This window comes from Phaethon lepturus, unplaced genomic scaffold, assembly GCF_000687285.1.
Source record: "Phaethon lepturus isolate BGI_N335 unplaced genomic scaffold, ASM68728v1 scaffold10654, whole genome shotgun sequence".
In the NCBI taxonomy this organism is placed as follows: Eukaryota; Metazoa; Chordata; class Aves; order Phaethontiformes; family Phaethontidae; genus Phaethon; species Phaethon lepturus.
Genome location: NW_010537017.1, coordinates 51,083 through 76,002, shown reverse-complemented (window position 1 = coordinate 76,002; position 24,920 = coordinate 51,083). Strand labels below are relative to the sequence as shown.

The window sequence follows — 24,920 nt, the reverse complement described above, 5'->3', positions numbered from 1 at the left end:
GACACACAGATAATTGAAATCATGCCTAGTAGGCATCTGGACTAAAATTATGAGCAGAGAATGTAATGGACCCAACCACTTTTGTGGAAACAAAAGTAATTTCCATTTCTTTGTCAGGGCTAATCAAGTTCTTTTTAAGTTCAGGGTTTACTTCATTCTTACTGCTACTTCCACTGTGCCAACGCTGTACCTTCTTATAGGGGATGGAATATGTTCTATGCATTAAAATGTTGACTTTTTTTTTTATTTTTGCCTGTTACTCATCCTAATTTCACATTCTATCAATCAGTTTCTCCATCGACTGCAAAGAAACAATACATACTTTACCCTACGGACCTTGGCTACATACAAACTGGCATCTGTTCAATCCTGTTTGCATTAAACAGTGTATAATTTTACATTATATCCTTTAGTGTTAAGGGAAAGGGAATGATGGGGGATCGATGAAGGCTCTTGTTCTTTTATTAAGCAGTTGAGCAACCTCCCACTGGGACTGGGGCTCTGCCTGCCTCTGTTGTAAAACCGTCTACAGTCACACTTGTTTTGAATGGCTCTTTCTGGTTAGTTTAATCCTATTCCTAAACAATTTGAAGTTTAATCGGCATTTCATGGCTCTTAATTGTCATTAAAAAATAAATTTAAACCAAATTCTATGCTAACACAACATTAAGACTGAACAATAGAGGCTTGGTGGTAGCTTTCAATTTTTGTGCTTTGTGGAGCTGGTAGCTGCTGGGAGACACAGTCTGGCTTCTCAGTTTCTTCTTGTCCCAAGGCATACCTAAACTACAACTTGCAATGGAGCTGTAAGTCTTCTAGGGCATGGGGACAGACATGCCAGTAGAGGGATAGAGGGTGAAAGCTACCCCATTCATCACAATTCTAATGACTTTTGAGATGGTGGGGTTGCTGTAAGTTGCTTGTGTCTATGTGTTGCTCTTTATGATCCAGGTAGCTGGCACAAGGAAGAAAATGCTATCCTCCCTGAATACCTTGTGTGGGCCAGGCGAGGCAAAACTTGAGCTGGGTCTTATAACTTCAGAAGGAAGTACCAAGAAAAATTGAAGTCTTCTGCAACAGCATTAGCTTAGCTGCATTGCCAGTTCTTTTACCACTTCTGACGGACACTGACCATAAATAAAGCTATAAATCTCTGTTCTGTGATTTAAAAAGAAAATTGATAAACCTGTTATTTTCTTCTGATGAAATTTTAACTTTTCATTCAAATATTTATTCTACATTGGCTTAAATATTCAAAATTATATTTAACCTTTTTTATATATAACATGGATGGATACAGATACGCATATATAAAACAGAAGTATCTTTGTGTGTTCTTTTTATTGTAGGTATGTGTCATGTGCATTGGGATGCCCATATGAAGGAAACATCATACCAGCTAAAGTGGCAGAAGTAAGAGTGAACTTCTGGCTTGTCTTTTTAGTGAATCAAAAATACATTTTAAAATGTCTATATGTAATGTTCTCTACTTAATCCTAATAAGTTTTTTACCGGATAAATTTTAAGGAAAACAAATAGAAAACATAACTAATACTAAAACTGAGTGCATAACCTCATTCAACCATATGCAGTCAAATCTCAGGAAAATAGTATGTTTTGATTGTTATCAGTCATGAGGAAAAATATTATGTGCTGTTTCCTCCGACAAGAAGGTAAGGAAATACTTAAGGGAATAGACTCAAACACATATGTCAGTGCACCATGTTGTACGAGGTGATTTCCAGCACAGCCTCTTGCAAAAGGGTATCTGCTTTTAAATCCATTTTATGCTGGCGTAAGCATACTGTGCTGTCAGCTGCTAGAGCCACTGCTACAACATTGTGCTTCTGGCGAGTGTCACGTGAGTGACACATGAACCAGAACTCATCCCCAACATGATTTCCTACCTACTTATTTCCTACAACTAAGTGGTTCTGCTGCTATGGTGGAATAAGCTGCACCTTCCCTCCCCACCCCCTTTTCCCATTTAGGATAAAGGAGAAGAAAGATGATGTCTTAGTCCAGCCTTTTTTTCCAGCAGAGGAAGAGATGAGTGAAGGAGTGAAACACAAGTGTTAAATTTTGCAGGAAGGCAAAGAGGGCACAAAAGCTGAAATGGACAGTAGAGAAGAAAGTGGAGAGAATTCAAGAGGCACAAGGCAGAACACGCTGGCCTTCCTTCTGGAGAAAGACTTGTCTTCCTGTTACACTTGATCACCTACATTTGGTGATCTAGCAGAATCTCCAAACTACTTTTTTTTTTTTTTTCTTTATAGCACTAGCAGCTAGTCAACGTTTGTCTGATATATTGTGTTCTGCATGTGTGGCTTTCAGGTTGTGTTCTTGTGCATCTTCTTCTAGTATACATTCCAGTTGGAACTTGTGCCAGTACTTCTCCAGCAGCAGCCACATATACTCACACTCTGAGAAAAGTAGCTAAATTGGAAGGTACTCAGTATTTCTAAGTTAATTTTGTTTAATATGAAGTGAAAGTTAGAAGTGACACAGCTTTGGTTAGACTGGTGCTGACAGGTTCTGCTGTGCTGTTGGTAAATTGCTTACTGCAATATGTTGATGTTCCCCAACAGGCTTCTGTCCACGTGTTGCTTGTTTTTTAACTACTTTCCTTGCACAGAAGAGCTCCTTTTCAGTTTGCTAGTTGGGAGTGCTACTTAATGTTCAAAACTTCTACTGACACAGAAATTTTATTTTCAGTCTTCATCCTAGTAAGTGTCTTCTTGTGTCCCTGAACACCACTGTGTATGTTTTTAAGAATAAAAGCTGCCTCATTAAAGTTATTGAGGCCCTGATGCAGGAAGCACTGATGTTTATATAGAAGCATCTGATTAGCTGTTAATGGCTTTTACATAAACACAGGCACTCATCCTTTGCTGAATCCGAATTATCAAAATTACTGGCCGTGTGGTGAATGCTTTCAAAGCGCTGCCTCTCTGGTCATCCTCTTTCTCGGGATGGGAGTGTGTGACTCCCTTGACTGTGCATTGCAATCAGCAGCTATGATTGAAAGGTTTAGGCTTTCTTCTGCAGACAATGACTGTGACCAATTTTTTTACTGTTTTTTTAAACAAAAGATTTTTTAACTGAAGCAAAACCAATTAGGAGAGGTGGCTCATTAACCAGACTACATGCATTTCTGATTTACTAGGTACATAACTGTTTTGCACATAGTTATCTAGTGAATGCAAACTTCAGATGCCTTCAGACTTATAGAATCCATCTGGTATATCCATACGGTTCTTTATTTCAAAAACCCCACGTTTCATATCTATTAAAATAAACTGTATAATCCTTTTTATCACTCTGCTTTTTCTTGAAATGGAGTCAGTGTTTAACTATTTATCATCCGGTGGTTTGTGAATTTTAACCTTAGGCAAATAAGACTTGATAGTTGTTGGAAGCACCGTATAACATCCTTGAAGCCAGTTGTGTTATCCATTGTCTTCCAGTCATATACTTGGCTGGTTTTACCTTTCTGCCTGCTTCTTTCTCTCCTTAACTTCTTTTTAGCCTAGAGCAGTGAATTCATCTAAGTATTATGCAGCATACGGGCTGATCAAGCTACAGAAAATGTGCCTATTCCTCTTTGAATGCTGTTGGATTATTACATAGTTTCCCTTACAGCACAAGGACTGCAATGTGGTTTTATGTTGTTATTTGCTTAAAATAATCTATAACTCAATTATGACCTTTTGTATTCAGTTTAAGAGTATAGATTTAGATATTATTTCCAGCAGTAGGATTGTTTACATGCCTAAGGGGTTGCAGTGTTGGGTCACCAACTCCCATTTTGATCAATGCTTGGTGTCAGGGCAGCGCTCCCAAGGGGAGTAGCACAAGACTCATGCATAGTAAAACTGCTCAGTGGTGCAGAACACAACCCTGTTCAATCAAGAAACCTGCAAGCTCGTAATCACATTCTGATTACACTGACAAAACAGTGTGTTCTCTTCTCCCCCACCCTCCTCCCAAAAATCCACATTGAAAACTTACAAAACTATAACTAATGGGCCGCCTCCTACTGTGGTACGATAGAAAATCCAATATGAAAACTCCCATTCAGCTTTCAAGCATGCACATTCTTCTTGAAATTAAATAAAGATTTCTTTTTAAGGGTCAGTTTAAGGTTAGATCATGACAAGTCAGTGATGATGCTCAGCTTGTTAGCAGAGTTTGCCCTTCTCTTCTTTCATCTTTCGGAACTTTATTTTCAGAAGCTGAAAAACCTAAGGACTGACCATGGGAAAGAAGTGAATGCAACAGGATTTCTAGCAGTTTGTATAATGTCTTTGTCATCACTAAAATGCTCATCTAGAAAAACTTAGAATCATGAATGAAAAAGAACATGAGAAAAAAATGCAGTCTGCTGCTTCTACTCTGATCTTAAACAAAACCTGAAATTTGGGGATTAACTAGAGGTAATCTACCTCTAACTGCACATGATCTTTCTTTTTCTTACAACAGTAGTCCAGTTAAAACACCTGCCATGTGTTGATGGTATAAAAATATGCTGCAAGAGAGAATCGTTTTTGCAATCTGGTGAATGTCCCTTCATAAAGCATATATTGAATTTATGTTGATGCGAACCAGGGGCTCTTTGACTTTAAAGCACAGAGTTTTACTACCTTTGCAGTAGTCATAGGACTTCCAAGCTTTAAGCAGAACGATTGAGATCACTTGAAGTTCTTTTTCAGCTGTTCTTTGAATTAAGTCAACAGCAATATTAATCCAGCACTTCTGAGACTGCTGGTGCAGCACTTTGTCAGTGGGATTACTGTGAATATATCTGAGGAAGCTGACAAAGTCCTGGAATTGCTTTAACAGCAGAGTGCAGTGCAACTGAAGATGTCTTGGAAAAAGGTCATATTTTTTCATTTCTAAACAGTTAATTTCCAGACTGGGATTCCGTTCCAGTGGAGTGGCCTTTTGGGATCGTTGATACACAGTGGGGAATGCTAAAGGTGACAAACATACTCAGGAACTGAAAATAAGGTGAAACCTCTTCCAAATAAATTCAGTGCATCTCAGAGAGGAAGTTCCTACATTCAGTTTCTAAAGCAGAATTTCTGGTGCAAAAATAATTTTGTGCTTCCTAGTGTATGTCTCTCTCCGTAAAAACATTATGGGGCCAGACCTCAAATCTTTTACTCGTACAGAGAACTTCTCAAAGACATAATTCCAGAAACATTTAAGGCTCTACTTACATAAGTGGGAACTATTTGTTTAGGATTTTGTTTGGTATTAAGAAAAAATTTAAAACTTAAATGCTAGAATGTTAATTAAGTTACGGTTTTGCTTTGTTAGTGTTTTAATGTTTGATTTCATGAAAAGCAAGCAAAATTAATATTAACTACAACATGTTAAAACTTCAGTTTTCATTGATGTTTTCAGTGCCAAGCTAAATCAGGATTCTTGTTAATTATTTATTGTCTTAGTTCAGCCATGTGCTTGGCTCCGTGCAATGAGCAAAGGGGCAGGTCTTTACCCTGCACAATTTGTAATCTGAAAATCACACTGAGAAAACCAAACAGCTGAGAAATACCCAAAGAAAGGAAAATGTTGGGAAAGGACTTGACAGAAACTTCATTCATAGTGTAAAATCTTGCTTATTTGGATTCTCTGGGAGAGTCAAAAGCAAATTTTTGACGGCTTTGGCTTGGTTGGTTATTCCATGTACAGAAGCAGAACTATACATTTAAAATAAGAGGTTGTATGGGATGTTCTTCTTGGGTGACAGTTTTCAAGAATGATTAGAGTTTCTGGTACATAGGTCCACCTTGGTGGGTCAAAACCTGAAACCTGTACAGAAGTATGTCCTTTTTAATGTATGTTCTTGAGCCTATTTTATATTCTTTCATCTTGACCTCTTTGTGTTTTTCTGTTTTTAATCAGGTATCTAAGCGGCTGTACAGTATGGGCTGTTATGAAATCTCTCTGGGGGACACAATTGGTGTGGGGACTCCTGGAAGTATGAAAAGAATGTTGGAAGCTGTTATGAAAGAAATTCCTCTGAGTGCTCTTGCTGTTCACTGTCATGACACGTATGGCCAGGCGTTAGCCAATATTCTCACAGCCATACAGGTAACTCAGGTTCTCATTTTATAGATACGATAGTAGTAGTCCTAGTTTAATTAAAATGCACAATTAAAAAAAATTCCATCCTTACAGAAATTATTAGAAAATTGAAGAGGCATTCACTAAACTTTCAGAAAGTATTGCTCACACATCAGATTTATACAGGTATTACTGCTGTTGTTTTTGCAAGAAAATGTCAGTTCTTATCTACTTATTACCTTAAATTCCGTACAAAATCACTCAGAAACAGTGGTGATTATTATATTCCATTGATTTTGGATGAATGAAGGAGATAAAATATAATTTTCTTCTGATGTCTCAGATTCCACTTTTCTTAGGAACATCTGTTTTCTATTTTACAGAGGTGTATAAATATAAAATAGAATAATGCATAATTACATCTTGATTTCAGATGGATAAATCTAAATTATCGGTAATTATGTGCACACAGAGAGTGGTCTAGATAATTTTATCACTGTTAACATGCCTTCAGTATGCTTTTTTATTTATCAGTTTTACCTTCCAGATAAGTTTAGTAATGATTTTATATCCTATTTAATCTTCTTTCAAATCTGTGGCTAAATAATCAGAATTAGTTAATTTCCATAACAGATATTTTTCCCTTTGTGTTTAGCTATTTTTAAGAATAGGACACAATACACAAAACAGACTACAAGTTCTAATGTAGCTTTTGTAAAGATAAAATCTTGAAAAATTTCCTAATACATTCCTAAGGAGATGTCTTCTTACTAAATGTCACAGAACCAAAAGCTGTTTACAAATTGTAGGCCTTTATTGTTCTATTTTATACTTAATGGCATCTTCTGCTTCCTTGCAATTCAGGCGGACCTTTTTAAAGTCAACTTTCCTTTGTCCTGACTTGTTATTTGGGCAGAGTTTGTATTATTTTGTTTAGAAATAACAGCGGTGTGTTAACAGTATTAGGGATATAAGCAACAAGGACCAGGGAAATGTTTCAATATGGGAATCTCTGCAGGTATTTGATTAAATACTGAATGAGAAAATCTGGTAAAAAAGGCTCTAACTTTTGCTCACCCTGTTCATTATTGACCTTTACTCACTTTTACTGTTGCAAATGTGTGTGTATGTACCATGGGATAAATAAATTGCTAATTTCACAGTTAGCTTCAGTTGCAGATGTAATAGCTAAAAGCATGAAAACCCCTGAGCATGGGAGGAGTGCGCCATAAAAATACTTGAAGCATTGTTTTGTAAATCCGTCCTTAAAATAGTTGCTGTCATGGTGCCTACTAAACACTGAAAGACAGCTCTGCTTTGTTCAAACCTCAGTATTTGTTGTGATTCTTGTTTCAGGTTTACCTCCTGCTCCTATCTTTTTACTTACTTCTTAAATCAACTGTGTAAGAGTTAAAGGGGGGAAAAAGCTCTTAAGTACAGTTCAGGCTAATTAACATGTAAATTCAAGAGAGCAATAGACCTAAAAATATCCCTATGCAGCCTTCTCAGATTTCTGGGAAGGTGGGAGTGCCTGAGACCCACCAGAAAACTTCCCTGTGTGCTCAAGTTCTGCTACAGTGCATGTCTAAAGGTGCGCTGTTTTTGGCTGAGCTGAACTTGTCATAGATTTTGCCAAAAGTCCTTGATGAAGCAGGCATTACACAGTCTCTCTGACTGGCTTTGTGCAAGCAGCTCCTTGGCTCCCTCTGAGGTAGGTCCCCAGGCTCTCGGATCCTCAAACTGGGCCGGTACGTCACAACAGCCTCTCCTGTCTGTGGTCAAAGAAACGAGGCAGCTAGCGGTGAATTACAGCTAAGCAATACTATTTCTAAAACAGGGCAATTTCACAGGTCAGACCGATGGCAAAGTGCCAAAGCCGGTGGATCAGAGTGCCCAGGTAATTTCTAACCCCTGCTGTTAGGCTTGCCTATGCTTTCCTGTCTGCCAAAGAAACACAAATGGGCAACGTACTGGAGTAAAACCCCTTGTCTTCAGCTCAGCAGTTCGTTTCATAGACAAGACTCTCCACGGATGCAATTCCCTACCCTTCCTCCTTCATGGGTCTGTGCGATCGACACTGTATTTCGTCGGGAGTGAAATGTGTTTGAGGGGTTATAGTAATAATGGGCTACGGTTATTGTTTGAAAACAATTTTAAAGAACTTTCAGCAGACAAATTACACTCTTCTTAAAACATTGCAGACTGCAACCTCAGTCTGAGTACTATTGTATTGTATATTGTATTTCCTAAGAATTAATGAATGACAGCTGGAAAGCCACAAATCACTCTACACTAATTCAGGCATTGCTTCGATGGGAGGTCTCCTAGGAGTAAAAAGAGGTGCTGGTGATTCAGTAAGTGATTTTTTATACAGATCACATTGTTCCATGCAGTATTATACTACCCAGAATATTTTCTTTTGTTTGGGGCTGATCCAAAGTCATCTAGAACTGACAGGCTGTATCTGTATAAGAAATTAGCAGGGAAGTAGTCTTGTAATTTTAGTACTCGATTTTATGTGTGTTGTTTTAGCAAAAGGATAGGTAGTGAAAGATGGGAGAGAGATTAGGCAACTTCTAAAGGATAAGTAATTTTTAAAGTTGTTGAAGTGAATAATATAGATAGAAAGCCTTGCCTAGAGAAAGGAAATTCACTTTCTTTTAGAAGAGGATTTGTGTAAAAATGTGAGGAACATTAAGTGATGCTTCAGAACCAAATATTAAACATTGTAAGTAGAAATATGACTGGCTCTTGGTTACCTGGTTTAATATTAAAATATCAGAGTATACAATTTACCAAAGGGACAAATTCAGAAGATGGTAGGTGATGTAATGATCTAGTTAGAGGTTGTGGTATTTTAAGTAAAATTACATATGCGGGTTAGCTAATGTGACAAACACAGAATATAGCTAAAAGAAGTAGTAAAACATTTATAGGAAATTGTTACAGACCTCCAAGGAAGGATAAAAAGATGGAATGGGAAACTTCTGTGCTGGAGAGGCCTCAATAAGGTAGATCATTGATCTGGTGAGATATGAGTTACCTTGACAATTGACTCCTGTAGTGTGTACAGAAATCGGTAAGGAAGAGGAATTTTTTTAATAGAAGTGATACAGAACTCTCTTGCATAGCTGGTGTAGTTGCCAGAAATAGCTTTGTCTGTTTTCATAGCAAATAGCTGAACACGAGAAAGAATATGCAAAGAGGCAAAGAAGTGTTCTGGCCAGCAGTGATACCTCAATGAATGAAACAATCGCATGGTAATTCCATAGAAATTTATTAAATTCAAATTGCCGTCGTAATTCATTAGTATAAACTGATCCCTACACTACTGGGATCAAATCCTGACTTAGAGAAGACAAACATAAATGTCTAATGACTTACAGGAAGCAGGGTTTTTTACCACCTTGTGTAATCATTTCCACCTTACTGGACACAATGAGATGAATGAGTTTGATGATTTGCCAAATGAAATTACTTTTTATTAGTCCTTTCTTTTTCCAGAAGACAAGAATTTTGAAATAAAATCCACACTTTAGTACCATAAACAGAATTTAGCAAGCCTCTAATGAAACTTTCAAGGTTCACACTGCAAAATCCGAATTTGTAAATACGGGTTTTCATTACAGACATTATAATATAAATATATCCCCTTACAGAGAGTTTAAAATATTTAATAATATTCCATTAATGTCTTTAAAATCCTTTAATTTTAAAGATTAAATAATTTTTTTTTTTTTACATCCAAATAGAGATGGCTTCTGACCTCTTCTCTTCGTCACTTAATAGATTCTAGTCCCTTTGGTGCATGCTGGAGATGCTAACCAACTTGCATATTTTTGTGGCTCCAGTTTACTTATGTAGTAAGGACTAGATTCACACAAAGGCAGTCAATGTTGATATGGCTAAGTTTTAAGTGCAAGAGCCAAGAGAAGAATGTGAATATAGATTGAGAAGTTCATGGTTTATTAATTTGCAAGGATCACTGTGTTACAGGAATAGAGATCACAAAGGCCAGCAACCTGAAATGGTAGAGCCTCAGTTAAGCAGTGTGTGTTTAAAATTCCTCTTTACCATGATTCTTATGAGCTTACATGTGAAGCCTTAGGCAAGATGAATTTTCCACCTAAAACCATCTCCTAGTTAGTACTTAGCTTGTCCTTTTTTTTTTTTTTTTCAAATACAGGATTTGCTGATTGAGCTTGCCTGCAGTAACTGGCTCTCAAGACTTCTTTCAGCTGGTGGTTAGAGGCCAGCTCACTGCTCAGATTACTTGTCCAGGAGCTCCTTGCTTCTAAGGACCCTCAGGGGGGCTCCCCTCCTTCACTTGGGGGTAGCTTTAAACCTGAAGCTCTTGTGCTTGGCCCCCACCTGAGCTACCCTGCAGAAGCATTTTAATTGTGCTTGCTCCCAGTCTTGTACGTTCCTGATTGTCACCCTCTTGCTCACCCACTGGCTTGATTTACTAGCTTAACCTCAGACCTGGCTCATCTCTAGGGACCTGCTGGATGATCACTGAACTGTGACTGTTCTTGCTTACTGTCTCCAGACTTGGTTCTGACCTTGAATTGCTGACTCAACTTCCTGACTCCTTTGTGGTGAGGTTGCCGCCGCTGCTTGCCTAGCTGTGACTCTTGCCCCCTTGCTTGCCTGCCTTTCTGGAGCAGTCTGTCCTTGCTGCTGCCTGAGACAATCGAGTATTTAGAGGAGCAACTAGCAGCCAATATCTTGAGCTTTAAGGATTGCTCTGAATGGCAGGTAGTGGAGTTGGTGCTAAGCTGGAGGATACAGCAGCTGTGAGAGTTAGCAGGTCTCATGTGCTTTGATCTTGGAGCTCAGCTGGAGGCTTTGTCTTGCAGAGAGGCAAGATGTTGACACTCAGTTAAATTTAGAAAGCGTTTATTGGTGTCTGGGTGTACACAAAGCCCTAAGAGTTCTACACTGGGAATGCTGCTCGGGAAAAAAGAGAGCCCAAAAATTCAGCCTGAGGAATTGGTGTCTGTTTCTGAAGGGGTATCATGAACTTCAACATCTCTTTTAGGTGCCAGACTACTTTCTCTGCCGTTCTCCTCTGAAGTTTTTAGACCTGTATTTCTGGGACTAACTGACCTGAAAGAATATACCCATAATGATGAATTTCCAAATAAATATAGAATCTGTAAGAATATTTCTGTACTAGAAAAGTCACTTTTAGCGTTTGTATCAGGCAGTCAGTTCTTTCACCTTTGATTTGTCCAGCTTATTTTAGTAAATGTGTGCAAGGATGCAGGGCTCATGTTAGTTTATCCCAGTGAATGACTAGTACGTACAGCCAGAAGCCATGCAAGTTAGAGTTGCTGAATAGAATAGAGAAGTAATAAAAAAGAATAATAGTAAAATAGCATGAAGGTATGGATAGCAATGGTGGGAGGTCAAATAAGAAGGCGGCAAATACATGTGTATACTAGTTACATATAAATTGTTCTAGGGTTTCTGGTGGTGATTTGTTACCTTTTTATAGAATTATGCCTATAAGCATGCATACAATCACATTTTAATCTCTTGGTTTAAAAAGAAACAACAGGATAATTTTTTGAAGTACATTTTATGAAACTTAACATTGTAAAAACTCATAAGCACATTTTCCTTTGGTTTAGTTTTCCTGAGGTTTATGTACTGATTTCTTCTCTGGATTTCATTTCAAAACCGACACAAAGTTAAAACCAACAGGTTTCTCCTGGGTTTATGTTGAAATTCCCTCTTTTTCATAATCTTAATGCAAAGCCATATCTGGGCTGTGATCTTTTGTATGGTTGCTTGGGCAAAATTATGAGAGATTTTAAAACTAGATGAGCTTTGTGGCAAAATACTGTGTTTGAGAGAGCAATGAGGACATGATAGAAGTAAAAATTAAACAGTAAGACTAAAAACGCTTGGTTCCCTGATTTTCTAAGTATGAAACAGCAACGAAAAAAATCCATAGCATGCTGGGTAACAAAACAAAGACTTTAAAAGAGAACAAAGAAAACAGGATTAACTCAAAGCATCTTTAATTTAGGTATGCACATTTATTTATTTGCTGATATAAATGGTCCATTTTGGAGGGTCAAAATTTAGGACTGGTTTTTATCTGCCTACATCTAGGTTTGACCAATATCTGAATTCCTTCACTTTCTCACTGTAAAACAGAGAGCAAAGTGTATGCATAAGCCTTGAATAAAGATTTTAAATCTTCTGTCCTGTCTCCCAGTTTTATCTACCATTGACTCTTATGCATTATGTTCATCATTAGTAGTTCAACTTCTTCATAATGACTATTGGCTACAGTTATGGTAGGATCATGTTTTTTTATACATCTACATCTCTCAACTGCTGTCTAACTCATTAGCAACCTAAAACTGGACATTCAAGATGGTGTCAAGAAAGAGAGAAAAAAAAAGACACTAATTCTTTATTTGCAAGAAATGCTCTCTTTTTCATTTTCTGCAAAGTACAATCATTCAGTGCTGTAGTGTAGTAGAATAAATTGACACTTCTGTTATAGGGTAAGGAAGCAACCTTGAAAAGTGCAAAGCCTTGCATATATTCATTGTACTAGACTTGAGCTAGGAATGTCTCATGTAACAGTGAATATGAACTTTCTAGCTGTCTAGAAGGCAGTCTAGCCATATCTGTGTGTTGCTTCACAAATCAAAAAATACTGGGTTTGGGGAGTTATATAGTAATTGACAAAATGAACTTGTATGTAGTGGGCTGCCAAAGTTCTTGCTTGAATAATACATTAAATACCACTAGGATTTTGTTTTATTATCAGCAGTGTGCTGGGCTACCCACTGCCTGGCAATGAAGTTATTTACATCTAAGCTATTTTTTAACAGAGCAAAAATAGTTATGATAGTTTAGTTAAAATTTTGACACTGTACTAAAGTCAGGATTTTTTAAGCCAATAGGGAGGTATTGTATGAAATTAATGACGTACAGGAGGCAGGAACCACAGCATCTTGGCTTGTCTTTTCCTGATTCAACATGTCACTGTGCACATCACTTTTCTTCAATTTTTTATTTGTAAAACAGGAATAAGGCTCATCTCTTTTAGTTTGTGAAATGATAAAAAAACTACAGAAGAGCAGCACTGGACAAGTACAAATTATATTTATGTAGTCCAGATTTAATTTTTTTTTAAATTGATGTTTAGAAACTGAATAAATTTTAAGTTTGGCATAGAATGTAATTTTTAGATTAAAACCAGTAAGGTATGTGAGTGGGCAAGTAATTCAAATACATACATGCCCATTCAAATGAGTTCTGTAACACGCCATGTCCTTTCCCCTGCACAGCCTGGCACTCTGAAGAATTTATGTAGCACAATGTGAGGGTGGGAAAGACTTGCCATATGAAGCATGCACATGTTTTGGGATCTTAAAAAATGTTAATATTTCTGCATTTCTATTTTAGAGTAATACTTAGAAATTGAGAGGTTTCAGCAGACCTCACAAGTTTACTTTCCTCTGCTGTTTACAAAGATATGCTAGGAAACTGCAGAAGACTTAACAGAGATCTCCAGAAACTAATTTCAAGGTTCAGATGGGGAAACATTACAAAAAAACCCCACAACTTGACTGAGAATAGCTGTACAGGATTCAGGAAGGGCTGGTCATGCTTCAGTATTTCACTGGAATTCTTTGAGGCAGTCCCTGCCAAAGAAGACAAAGGATATACAGTGGATATCATATGCTTTGATTTTTCAGAAAACAATTTACAGTGTTCTGTACTGGAAGTTAGTATTAAGGCGTGGAGGCATGTAATAAGTGGAAAGTTGGCTAAATGGCAGGAAACAAATGGACTTAGAAAAACGGAATTTCTTCAAGCTGGAAAGCACCCATCAGCAGGCTTGTGGAAGTATTAGCCTGCGGGTTCCGGGTTTTCCTGCTTAAATGAATAATTTGCACTACCATAATGCTCATGTTAAGGGCAATTGTTCTAACTTGTAGAAATTAAACTTCTGAAATTTTAGACTTCCATTGTGAGAAACAAGAGAGCTAGCACTCTAACTGTAAGTGTAAATCTGTCTAATATTCTAAAACATGCAAAAGAAAACGTTTGGGATCAAAAGTAACGGTATAGTAATACATATAGTTTTAGGTAAAGCGAGAGATTATTTATTACAACGTGCCTGTCCTTTTAAAAAAGGGTCATCTTAGAGCTTTCTACCTTTGAATTTCTCCAGGAACTAATTTATCCTAGACATTTACCAGGTACTTTCTGGGTTTGAAAGTGTAAACAATACTTTTGAATTATTTGTCAGCAAACTAAATGAGCCATTAGCAATAACACAAAATTCTTTAGAAACTATCAGGTTGCTTTTTTTTTTTTTTTTTTTCTGTTTCCCTTTATTCCCTTTTCCTCAAAGAAACAACATTACACTTCGGTAAAGCTAGCAATTAAAATATTCAGATGTTTGAGCTGAAGGAATATGTGATGTTAGGAAAGAAAAAAGTGAGTAGAATTGTGTAAGATTGAAAGCTAATAAAACAGAGGTGAATAAGACTGTATTTGAAAGCAGATAAGGAGAAAACGGCAGGTGAATGGTGAAAAGGTACCAGGCTGCAAAGTTTCTGTGAAGAAAACTTAAAAAGAGGGTGTGCATTTTAGGAAGGTAGAAAAACACTTACATTTTATCAATTAATATTATTACTATTAGCAGTCAGCTAGTTACTTTTGTAAATGAAAAAACATACTGCACGCATGAATAAATCAGACCGACATGTGGGAAGAAAATGAAAACATCGGAATTCATACCAAAAATCTGAAGATGTTTTCCAGGATTTTCTTTCTTTCTTTTTTTTTTTAATAGGTACTAGTTTTACATTGTTGCCTGTAATTTCAGCAAAATAGAAAAAAAAGCAAGCAAATGAACAGACAGTACTGCTCCTGCTCTTTTCTCAGATCAGTACCAAAGAAATAGCAACTCTGTTTTTATTGCTTTCTGCTGCTTTTTGCAGGATGTGCATAGTATGCAATTTCTGAGGAACTGAAAGTTTTTGACCTTTCTCCCTGTGCTTCAGAAAAACTTTGTAGCCTCATAGTTCACAAATAAATCCCTCATTGATATTATTACAACTGTGATTGTACTGTGAACTTTTTGCTAGAAAAAAAGGTTAAACAGTAGACTTTGTTTCAAGACTTATTTTTTGTACTTTTTAGGATAGGAAAGAGAATATATCTGGTATTGTGTACTGAAATAGCAGCCGGAGTACCTGAGGCAAAGGTGTATTTACATGCGTATACCAATAGGTAACCTGTGTGTTCTTGTGGGTTTTGTTTTTTATTTTAAATGAAACTTGGTATTTTGTAAATGATTAACAAATAATAGAAATCTACATTGTTCTAGCTGCCTCTAATATGATGATTGAATTTCAGAAGCTTTCAACGCTAGTTAGTGAACCAACAAACCTCAAGTTTAAGTCTGTTTCAGGATGCTAATCAGACCAAGAGATCCTTCATCACTTATAGACTATTCTCATCTCCAAATTGCCTCACTGGAGTTGACTTGGAGTGGTAGACACAACTTCCCTTTGGTTTAAAATCACACTTCAACTGTTTTTTAAAACATTTTTATGCCTTGAATTTCTCATGCAAATCTACCCATCTCTCTCTATATCTCTGCAAGTTCACATAGATTTACTGCTATAGGTCTAAATGGAATATGAATGGAGAATTCACTGCAGCAGCTAGAGAAATAAAATCTGAAGTGGTTTTAGTTTTCCATCTTAAAGCCAAAGATAATTTCTGTTCTAATAGCACCAAAGCTGTGGATTTATAGAAAGAATGAATTTGGCCCAAAAATTCTATGCTCCTTTCTCTGTTTCTGTGCTTGCATCCTCCTTACCTCCTTCTACTTTTTTCTTGGAGTGATGTTTTATTGTAGCTTCCTAATCACATCTTAAATGCTTTCATTTCTGAGTTTTACACCCTCTAAGTGACGTTCATTTGTGTATTTCATTCTTCAGTGTCAGTGGTATGTTTTCAGCTGCACTGATCATTTTCTGATTCATTAATCTAGAAGCATTAAGGCCATACTGATTTGGTGGACCAGTACCTAAAAGGCATTCTAGTATTGCTTCCACTACTGTGCATCTTTCTCCGCTTGTGAATGAATTTCTTCCCATGCCAAAAATAAACAAGTTCAGAGAATTTCCTTGAAATGGTTCACAGAATCACAGAATCATTAAGGTTGGAAAAGACCTTCAAGATCATCAAATCCAACCATCAAGCCAACACCACCATGCCCACTAAACCATATCCCCAAGTGCTACGTCCACACTTTTTTTGAACACTTCCAGAGATGGCGACTCCACCACCTCCCTGGGCAGCCTGTTCCAATGCTTGACCAACCTCTCGGTGAACAAATTTTTCCTAATATCCAATCTAAACCTCCCCTGGCGCAACTTGAGGCCATTTCCTCTCTTCCTATCACTAATTACTTGGGAGAGGAGACCAACACCCTCGTCGCCACAACCCCCTTTCAGGTAGTTGTAGAGAGCGATAAGGTCTCCCCTCAGCCTCCTCTTGTCCAGACTGAACAACCCCAGTTCCCTCAGCCGCTCCTCACAAGACTTGTGCTCCAGACCCCTCACCAGCTTCGTTGCCCTTCTCTGGACATGCTCCAGCACCTCAACATCCTTCTTGTAGTGAGGGGCCCAAAACTGAACACAGGATTCAAGGTGCGGCCTCACCAGTGCCGAGTACAGGGGCACAATCACTTCCCTACTCCTGCTGGCCACACTATTCCTGATACAGGCAACAACAAGAAAGGTAGAAAGCTCTTAACACAGAGGTGCCAATCTTCAGGGCACTCATCTGGAGTATTGATACTCCAGACTGATCCAGGTTCCTTTCTGTGCTCAGCTCAAAGCAAACAATTTCCTATGTGTCAGGCAAGTGTTGCTATTAGCTGTTCATTCTGGGACGAATCTCTTCTCTCTTGTCCTTTGTTTAAAATGTTTTCAGGAATACTTTACCATCTTCCAGGGAAGTTCCCTAGATATTGAATTAGTCTCTCATTTGACTTTTTGATACAAATTTTTGAAAACCCTTAAGTAAGGGTATGCAAAAAGAGAGTGTCTGGTCTTTTAAGGGTGTCTGGTCAAGGACCATTTTCAGTGCAACAAGGGGTAATAAGATACACTGATTTTGGCTGCAATAGAGTTAAATTTCTTCATAGTAGCTTGTATGGTGCTATATTTTGGATTTGTGATGAAAACAGCGTTGATAACACACCAAAGTTTTAGTTACTGCTGAGCAGTGCTTGCACAGCAGCAGGGCCCTTTTTGTTTCGCACCCTGCCCCACCTGCAAGTCTGCTGGGGGTGCGCAGGAGTTGGGAGGGGACACATCTGGGACAGCTGACCCCAACTGACCAAGCACATATTCCAGATCATATGACATCGTGCTTAGCAATAAAAGCTGTTGGGAAGAAGGAGGAAGGGGGGAATGTTCAGAGTTAAGGTGTTTGTCTTCCCAAGTAACTGTCATATGTGATGGAGCCCTGCTTTCCTGGAGATGGCTGAACATCTGCCTGTTGATGGGACGTAGTGAATGAATTCCTCATTTTGCTTTACTTGCGTGTGCAGCTTTTGCTTTCCCTATTAAAATGTTTTTGTCTCAACCCATGAGTTTTCTGTCACCCTTTCGATTCTCTCCCCCATCCCACTGACGGGGGGGAAGTAAGAACGATTCTTAGGTCTTCATCAGATTCTGTTCTGCTGCATCATTCTTTACTTGTCATATCTGGAACTGTAGTTTGGAAAAGGAAAAGAATCAGTATTAATAGAGTATGAGAAGACAATATTGTCTTATTTCACCTAGCTTCTATGAAGAAAACTAACTCTGTGCCAGCTGAAACCAGGCTTGCAAAGTTGTGAAGTTGTGCTTGCAAACAAGGTTCACACAAAATAGCACAGAATGTAATTTAGATATAGAACCAGCGCAGATTATAGGCCCATTTGAGGACAATACTCTGTACAGACAGTGTCTACTTCCCCTGTCTGTTCTCCTTTTTCATTCATGGAGTCATTCTTTGCCTCCATCAATGCTTAAGCAGAGTAAATATGCTGCTGGCAGCTCACTGACAAGAAGAGAGGATATGAACAGATACCATGCTCCTACATTTACCTAATCCTAATATTTTCCCTGGCACTTATGTTATTTTTTTCCGCTCTTTCATTATTTTCCTAGTCATTGTTTGATAGTTGTAAGTCCACATGGCCAGAGCAATAGTCTTTTTACAGACCTCCTTTTATCATCCCAACTGTGTCTTGTTTAACTTGACTATTTAAATGGCTAAGAGTCAGCATCATCCAGTTCTGAAGTGGACTGGGCAGTAATCCAGCTCTTTCTGTTACAGACAGACATTCATTTTTTTTGGACTAGAAACAAATTACTTCCAAATGCTGGAAATGTAAGAAGGCTTTTCAAAAAAGGTTTTCAGGTGTTTATAGAACAAATTAGAATAAAATAGTTTTCAAAATGCTAAGCCCAATTTAAAATAAATATTTAGTACTTTTAGGAGTTGTGAAAATATAGCACTAGAAAACTGAAGTTACTGATCTGTAGCATGCATAAAAAATATGGTGAGGGCACACTGGTGTCAAATTCCCCATGCATTTTTCTATTGTGCCTCAACTGGATTGCATGCATAAAAAAGGTGTGAATTTTTTTTTCACATGAGACTACATGGCTGGCTGTAGGTTTGATGAGATGGCTGCCTGTAATAATCAGAAATTGGACTGATAACTGTTATTTTACAACAGCTTTTGATTCAATTCCTGAAAATCAGAGTCTAGATTACCAAGGTGGCTGGAAAATGAAGAATTTTCATTGGTCTGAAGGTTGGTTTTTGTGCCTCATTCAGTATCACATGGACACTCTCTCATTCACAGAAAGACAAGGTAGTTTTCCGCAGCTGTTACCTGTCTTTTTTGGTTTTATGGTGTCTTGCTTGTCTCTCACACACACCTTTCAACTTTTGCAACAGATGAAATGGGTTTTCCACAGGTAAGTGTCCTACACAACTGGTTCATCTCATAACTGCTCCATCCTTGCAAGCCTGTCCCATTCTCCCTTCTCAGCAGCCCTCCCACAGCATGCTTTTCTGCATCAATTTCTATCTCATCAGCTGTCACATTAATTTTAGATCTGAGACTGCATGTCTGAATAGACTTTGGACTCCTACAGTTGCTATATCGCTCCTTTAAAGTGTTCCCAGTCTCAGTACCTCCTGGACCTCTCTGGCACTAAGGCCAATTGCTATGAAAAGCTTGCATCCATAAAATCAAATTCTTATCCTCCAAAACAAGGTCAGCACTTCCAGACTGCCAACTATGAATGATCCCTAAATAGTGGTAGTTCCCAGACTGTGAAATAGTTCGGTGGAGTGCTACCTGGCCCAGGCCAAAGCTGTGCCACAGGGACTGTGGCAAGAGTTACACACGGTGGACAACTGACTTCCAGTCCTGATGCTATTTAGTTTACTGGTCATATATAGCCACAAATGCGCACACATTCCTGTGTATTAATAGCACACAAAAAAGAAAAAAAAAAAAGAGGGAGTTTTGCTGTTGTTCCTAGTTGCCATTTGAGGATGTCTCCAGAGCCAAGACTTCAGAGGTTCTGGTCAGCCCTGAGGGTGCTGCTGGCCCCGCTGGGGATTTCACTGCAGAGCTGTTACAGGTCTTCCTTAAGCATCTGTACACTACATCCATCTTTACAGCTGAGGTGGGACTCCCCACATTACACATCTTTGATTCAAGGCATGGGAGCATGAGAATTTGGGAATCTATCACTGTTTACTAGCATGACATATTTAAGTGTCTATTTTTTGTTCTGAGAAGCTGAACTATTTTGGTTGAGTTTTTCCAGAGCACTGTAGTTCAGGGCAGATGTCGTCCCCACAGGATACCAGCTTGATTAGTAAAAGATTGGCAGAGCTCTATGGAAGGTGCTGGCCAGTTTTCGTAACTGACCTGGCTAACATGCCAATGTAAATTGAATTTCTAATTTAAATATACCACAAAAATCAATGTCTGTATTTTAAAAATAGTAATCTAAAACATATTCTAGATGGATACTAGGTTTATGTTCATTAGGCCACCTATTTGTTCCTGTGATTAACATGTACTTATGATGATGATTCTACGATACATAGTTTTAGATATTTTCTAATCTAGAACATATGAGTATGCCAGTAGTTGTGTATCTAGCTTTGTGTTTTCAGCTAGTCTCCTTTTAGACTGACTGTGGTTAAGTCTTATTCCCTTTTCTTTGTTTTGAGCTTACACTAAAAAAAGTGTGTGGTGCAGTGACAGAAATAACTTACAGTATTTCACTATAATTTTAAAAACAATTTTGAAAGAAAAAATTCAAAAGTTTGGTGGGGATACAATTATTTTATGTACCTTTAAAGATAGGTTTTTATTCACAGTTTAACTCCTCATTCGATTTTCATGGTATTAATGAATTCATGACTTCTTTTTTCTTTCTTTTTGAAAAGAAATCATTTCTGTAGCAGTTGCTTGACTTGTTTTTAGAAATTTTCCTTATAATCATATTGCACTTTAATCAGGCTGTGACTGTACATATTAGCTAGAAGAAGATAAATGGCTTTTAGACATGTGTATTTTTCCACTCAGGGGAAATAACTGCCCCTCCCTTTTTACCCTGAAGTAGTTTTTCTTACAGTTTAACAGCAAGTGTAAAATAAGAACAGAATCACCACGGTGCTTCCCACTTGGAAATGATAGTTTCTTTTCTTTTCCTTTTGTTATTTGTGAGTGCGTCTATTCTAGTTTCTGCCTGGAAAAGAGGGTACTGCATGGAAGCTGACCCAGACCCAAGCAAGGGTCAGAGGCAGGAACCAGAGCCATGGCAGCAACAGCCCTGGGAAATCATAAATCCCAGTGTCTCCAGTAGGGAAGCGCAATGTTTACAGCATGATGCTTCCTTCCTTTTCGGGCAGCTCTACAGACAGCTGTGCTGAGGGGGTAGAACTAAACCTCTGGTCATTCTTGCATATTTATGGCTCCTCGGAACCAATTTTGTTATTATCCAGCAAACAATGAAGGAGGGAGAGTTCCTTCCTGTTGCTGAGATACATCAGGTGGCTTTAAACAAGCTCTTGGGGTGTTTCCTAAGGTAAATTGAACGGCAGAAAATCCGCAGATACTATGGTCAGACAGACTGAAGTTCCTGCACTCCGAATGAGTGTGTTGGGTGGATCTTTGTAGCCATATGAGAACAAGTGACCATTTGCATAAGTGGAATAAGTCGAAGATGACTCTTCAGTTAAGACAGAAACCAAAGCTGATGCAATACTTAAAGTATGACCATCATCTTTGCTTTCTGTGCTGTGCAGAAGCGACACTGTAGCCAGTCTCCTGAGTTGATTCATTTGGCATTTATCTTTTTTTTTTCTTTTGAACTATTACTACCAATTGAAACAGCCACGCTTTCAGAAATAAAAACTTTTTGATCATTTTTAAAGATAAATAAATGATGGTTTTATATACTCTGTAATTTTTGCCAGCTTGCGTATTTTCCTGTTTATTTAATTTTTCCTCCTTTGTTGTTTAGTGCAAGTTCTATATGGTGACAGATTGTCAGACAAATTACGCGATTTGCTTAACAGCGTCTTTTCAAATGCATAAAGTAAACAGTTATAGAAAGATTTTTCTCTGATATATGTTCATAACAGATTTTGCTTGCACTAATAGTTGCAACAATGGGTAAGAATTTTTAGTTTGATGTAGTATATTTTCCTCTGAAGAATGAACTGAGGGAACAGAATAAAAGTAGACTTAGCAAGGCAATATCATGTGTTCTATAGCAAAAGATAGGATGCTAAGTTGAATGCCTTTTTAAACAAAAGAAGCGTTCTGGCTTTACTGTTGGCAGATATATCGGATGAGCAATTTGCAACTGTCTTTTTTAAAAAAGGAACTTTAACCAGAATAAGGGAAAAAAAATTTGCAAGACAGATTACATTTTGTGGCTCCCCACCTTAATGCTACCACTTAATTAGTCAATGTATTGGAAGGGAAGATTCTTTTGGAGGTATTGTAATGTGATGAATATTACAAAATCGTTTCACTTATAATGGAATAGTAGAAGCTGAGAAACTCTCACACTTTTTTTTTTTTAAAGTTTCCTGCATTATGATGAATATTGTGGTGAAAACTTTATTTGAAATAAAGATTCAGTCTGCCTATGGTGTCCAGAAAGATGCACTATTGAATTGTGTCTTTTTTTGGCCACATTACTGTAATTATTAACTGTTTAATCCCTTCCTGGAATTCTACTCAAGACATCATATTTTAGCACAAAATGTAAAGTTCTACTTCCTTGAAATTTTATTGATGAATGACTCAAACATATTCCAGAGTTCTTAAAAGGAGGTTGCTCCTTGGTTCTGGATCTTTGCAGTAGATGCTGTATTTTCCAACAGATCCTTAGTAGTTCCATTTGTTAAACACATTTGTCTGAGTCTTGAATCAAATTAAGCATGTGCATAGCTGTTTGCAAGTTCAGGGGCTATTTAGTGAGAATGAATTTAAGAAAAAAAATACTAATAGAAATAATATACTTTTTTTTTGTTACAAAAGATGTAATAAAATTGAAAGAAAACAGAAATACAGAATACTTTATTATCCTGTAATGTCTACTGCAATATTGCCATAACTTTTGCGTAACTAATTTGGAACCTAGTCTTTAGTTCCTCTAGAGAACGAGGTGTGCAAGAATGAATACATTTGGTTTTGTTGTTGGGTTTTGTTTTATGGTTTTTGATGTTGTTGTATTTTTTTCCCTTGCAATGATTTTCAGAACACAGATACCAGTGAAGAAAAAAAGAAGTAGTATAACTACTGTAAATATTTTATAAAATGACCATCTGAAGGCCCTCAACCTCTGGTAATTAGAGGCCATACTGTGGAGATTGACAGGGTAAATTACCAGTTAATGTTTACACAACAAAACATATGCCCAGTACAATATCCTACACTGATGTTACTGAAACCAGAGTCCGGAAATGTACAGTGGAAACAAGACGTGGTACTTTTCTCGTGCCAACACAAACAGCAATTACAGCACAGTGTGAGAGAAGTCACAAGAAATACTACTGCATATCAGTAGTTCAACAAAGTCAGCACTTTTGTGTAATTGCAGGGGAAAAGGGCTGAAAAACATTACAGATCTCAGCAAGAAATGGCCCTTTATGCTTTTAAACTGATCCTTGATAAAACAATGCTGGGGTCATGAGAAGGCTACTCTGCCAATTTTGCTTCACTGTGGGATCCATTGACATCTGGCTGAGCTGCGGAAGCTGGAAAACTTCTTTAATATTCTCTTGACAGTAAAATGGACATGTGGAAAACATTCTAATCTGTTAATCTTTGGTGCTTCTGAAGAAAAAGGACATTTGGCTTTATACTTTGTGATGATAAATATTAAGTCTCCAGATCTAGCTGTAAATAAGTTAAAAGCATTTGAATGGAGAATGCAGTTCTTATTTTCCCAATATGGGAGAAGATGGATATGCACCTGTGTAATCCAGATGATGTAATAAATGCCAGGAGGTTTCTTCTAAGGGTAGTTTACCATACATCTTGGCAATCCGCTTTTCTTTATGCTCAGTATGTTTTGTCAATGAATCTTAGGGAGCAGAATCTCTAACTTACTTCCTACATACTAAAATAGAATAAAGTATTGTTTCACTCAGGGGATTATGAAAATAGAATTGAGAGAGATTCAAAATAGTAGTTATGCCCGAATAAAAAGTGCAGCTTTTTATTTAATAGCATTAACTATACAAATGATTTTTAGCCTGGATTTTAAATCTAAGATGGAGTGATAGTCAATGGTGGAGATATACATCTGTTTGGCTTGCGAGAGTATGCACGATTCTTTGTTCCTGTCGTGAGATATAGCTACAGAAATTAGAAGAAAGAGGAATCTCTCACACTAGAAAATAACTGCTATGAGCATATACTATGTATTGTAAGTATGAAGTACATATTATATATGTTAACATAAAATGCAAAAGGTACCATGGATTGTGGAAAAACTAAACTAGAATTCAAAATTCTCTACACCCTTGTAGTACATTTTGAATGAATTTGAAAAACTGAAATAATGCATAAAAGTAACACTTTTATACACTTGATGAAAGTTAAAGTGGTTTCCCAGTTTTAAGTAGCAAATTGCATCATTATAACACATGCACTCTGTTGGAAATGTGTGACTTCCCTTAGAAAACTTGAAGTATCTTCATTTGCAAAATAAGTACCCTCAGGATTTAACAGAGCTGTTGCTTTCACCCCCGCCCCAAAAGATGAAAACCTTAACAGCAGTTAAAAAGATGAAAACAGACTTCTGTTCTCTGATACAACAGGTCATTTTGTTTCTGCCTGCTTATGAATAAATTCTGATATTTCATTGATTGAGATCTGCCAGAGGAGTCAAATCTATGAACTCCAACTGCACGTTAGAACTACTGCTACTACTAATGATACAGTTTTCAAGTCCATGTCCTTGCTCAGGCAAGCTCCCAGTGAATAATGATTTCAGTAAAGTTAGAATTAGTCCAATTTACTTTTATACAGTTGAGGAGTTTCAAGAGATCTGGGTCTGTATAAAATGCCAGACTTTTCTACGGAGTTGAACTGTGCTGTTAGGGCTTTAAATCTTGATGTTGCATAAGGAGATTGAAAGTGCAGTAAAATCTGATTGAAAAGTGGAGAGACAAAGATGAAGTTAGGCGTTAGGTTTCTCAGGGACATGCACAGAATCCACCACCATCATGGTGTTTCTGAAGTA

General features: G+C 37.5%; 1 protein-coding gene across 1 annotated transcript in view; it reads left to right on the top strand.

Annotated features, from left to right (window-relative positions):
• Positions 1-24,920, top strand: part of HMGCLL1 (3-hydroxymethyl-3-methylglutaryl-CoA lyase-like 1) — a 60,083-nt gene that overhangs the window by 20,622 nt on the left and 14,541 nt on the right. The window contains exons 5-6 of the mRNA XM_010286346.1: positions 1,350-1,413; positions 5,911-6,099. Of these exons, the coding sequence (XP_010284648.1) occupies positions 1,350-1,413; positions 5,911-6,099 (253 nt within the window). The remainder of the gene's footprint in view (positions 1-1,349; positions 1,414-5,910; positions 6,100-24,920) is intronic.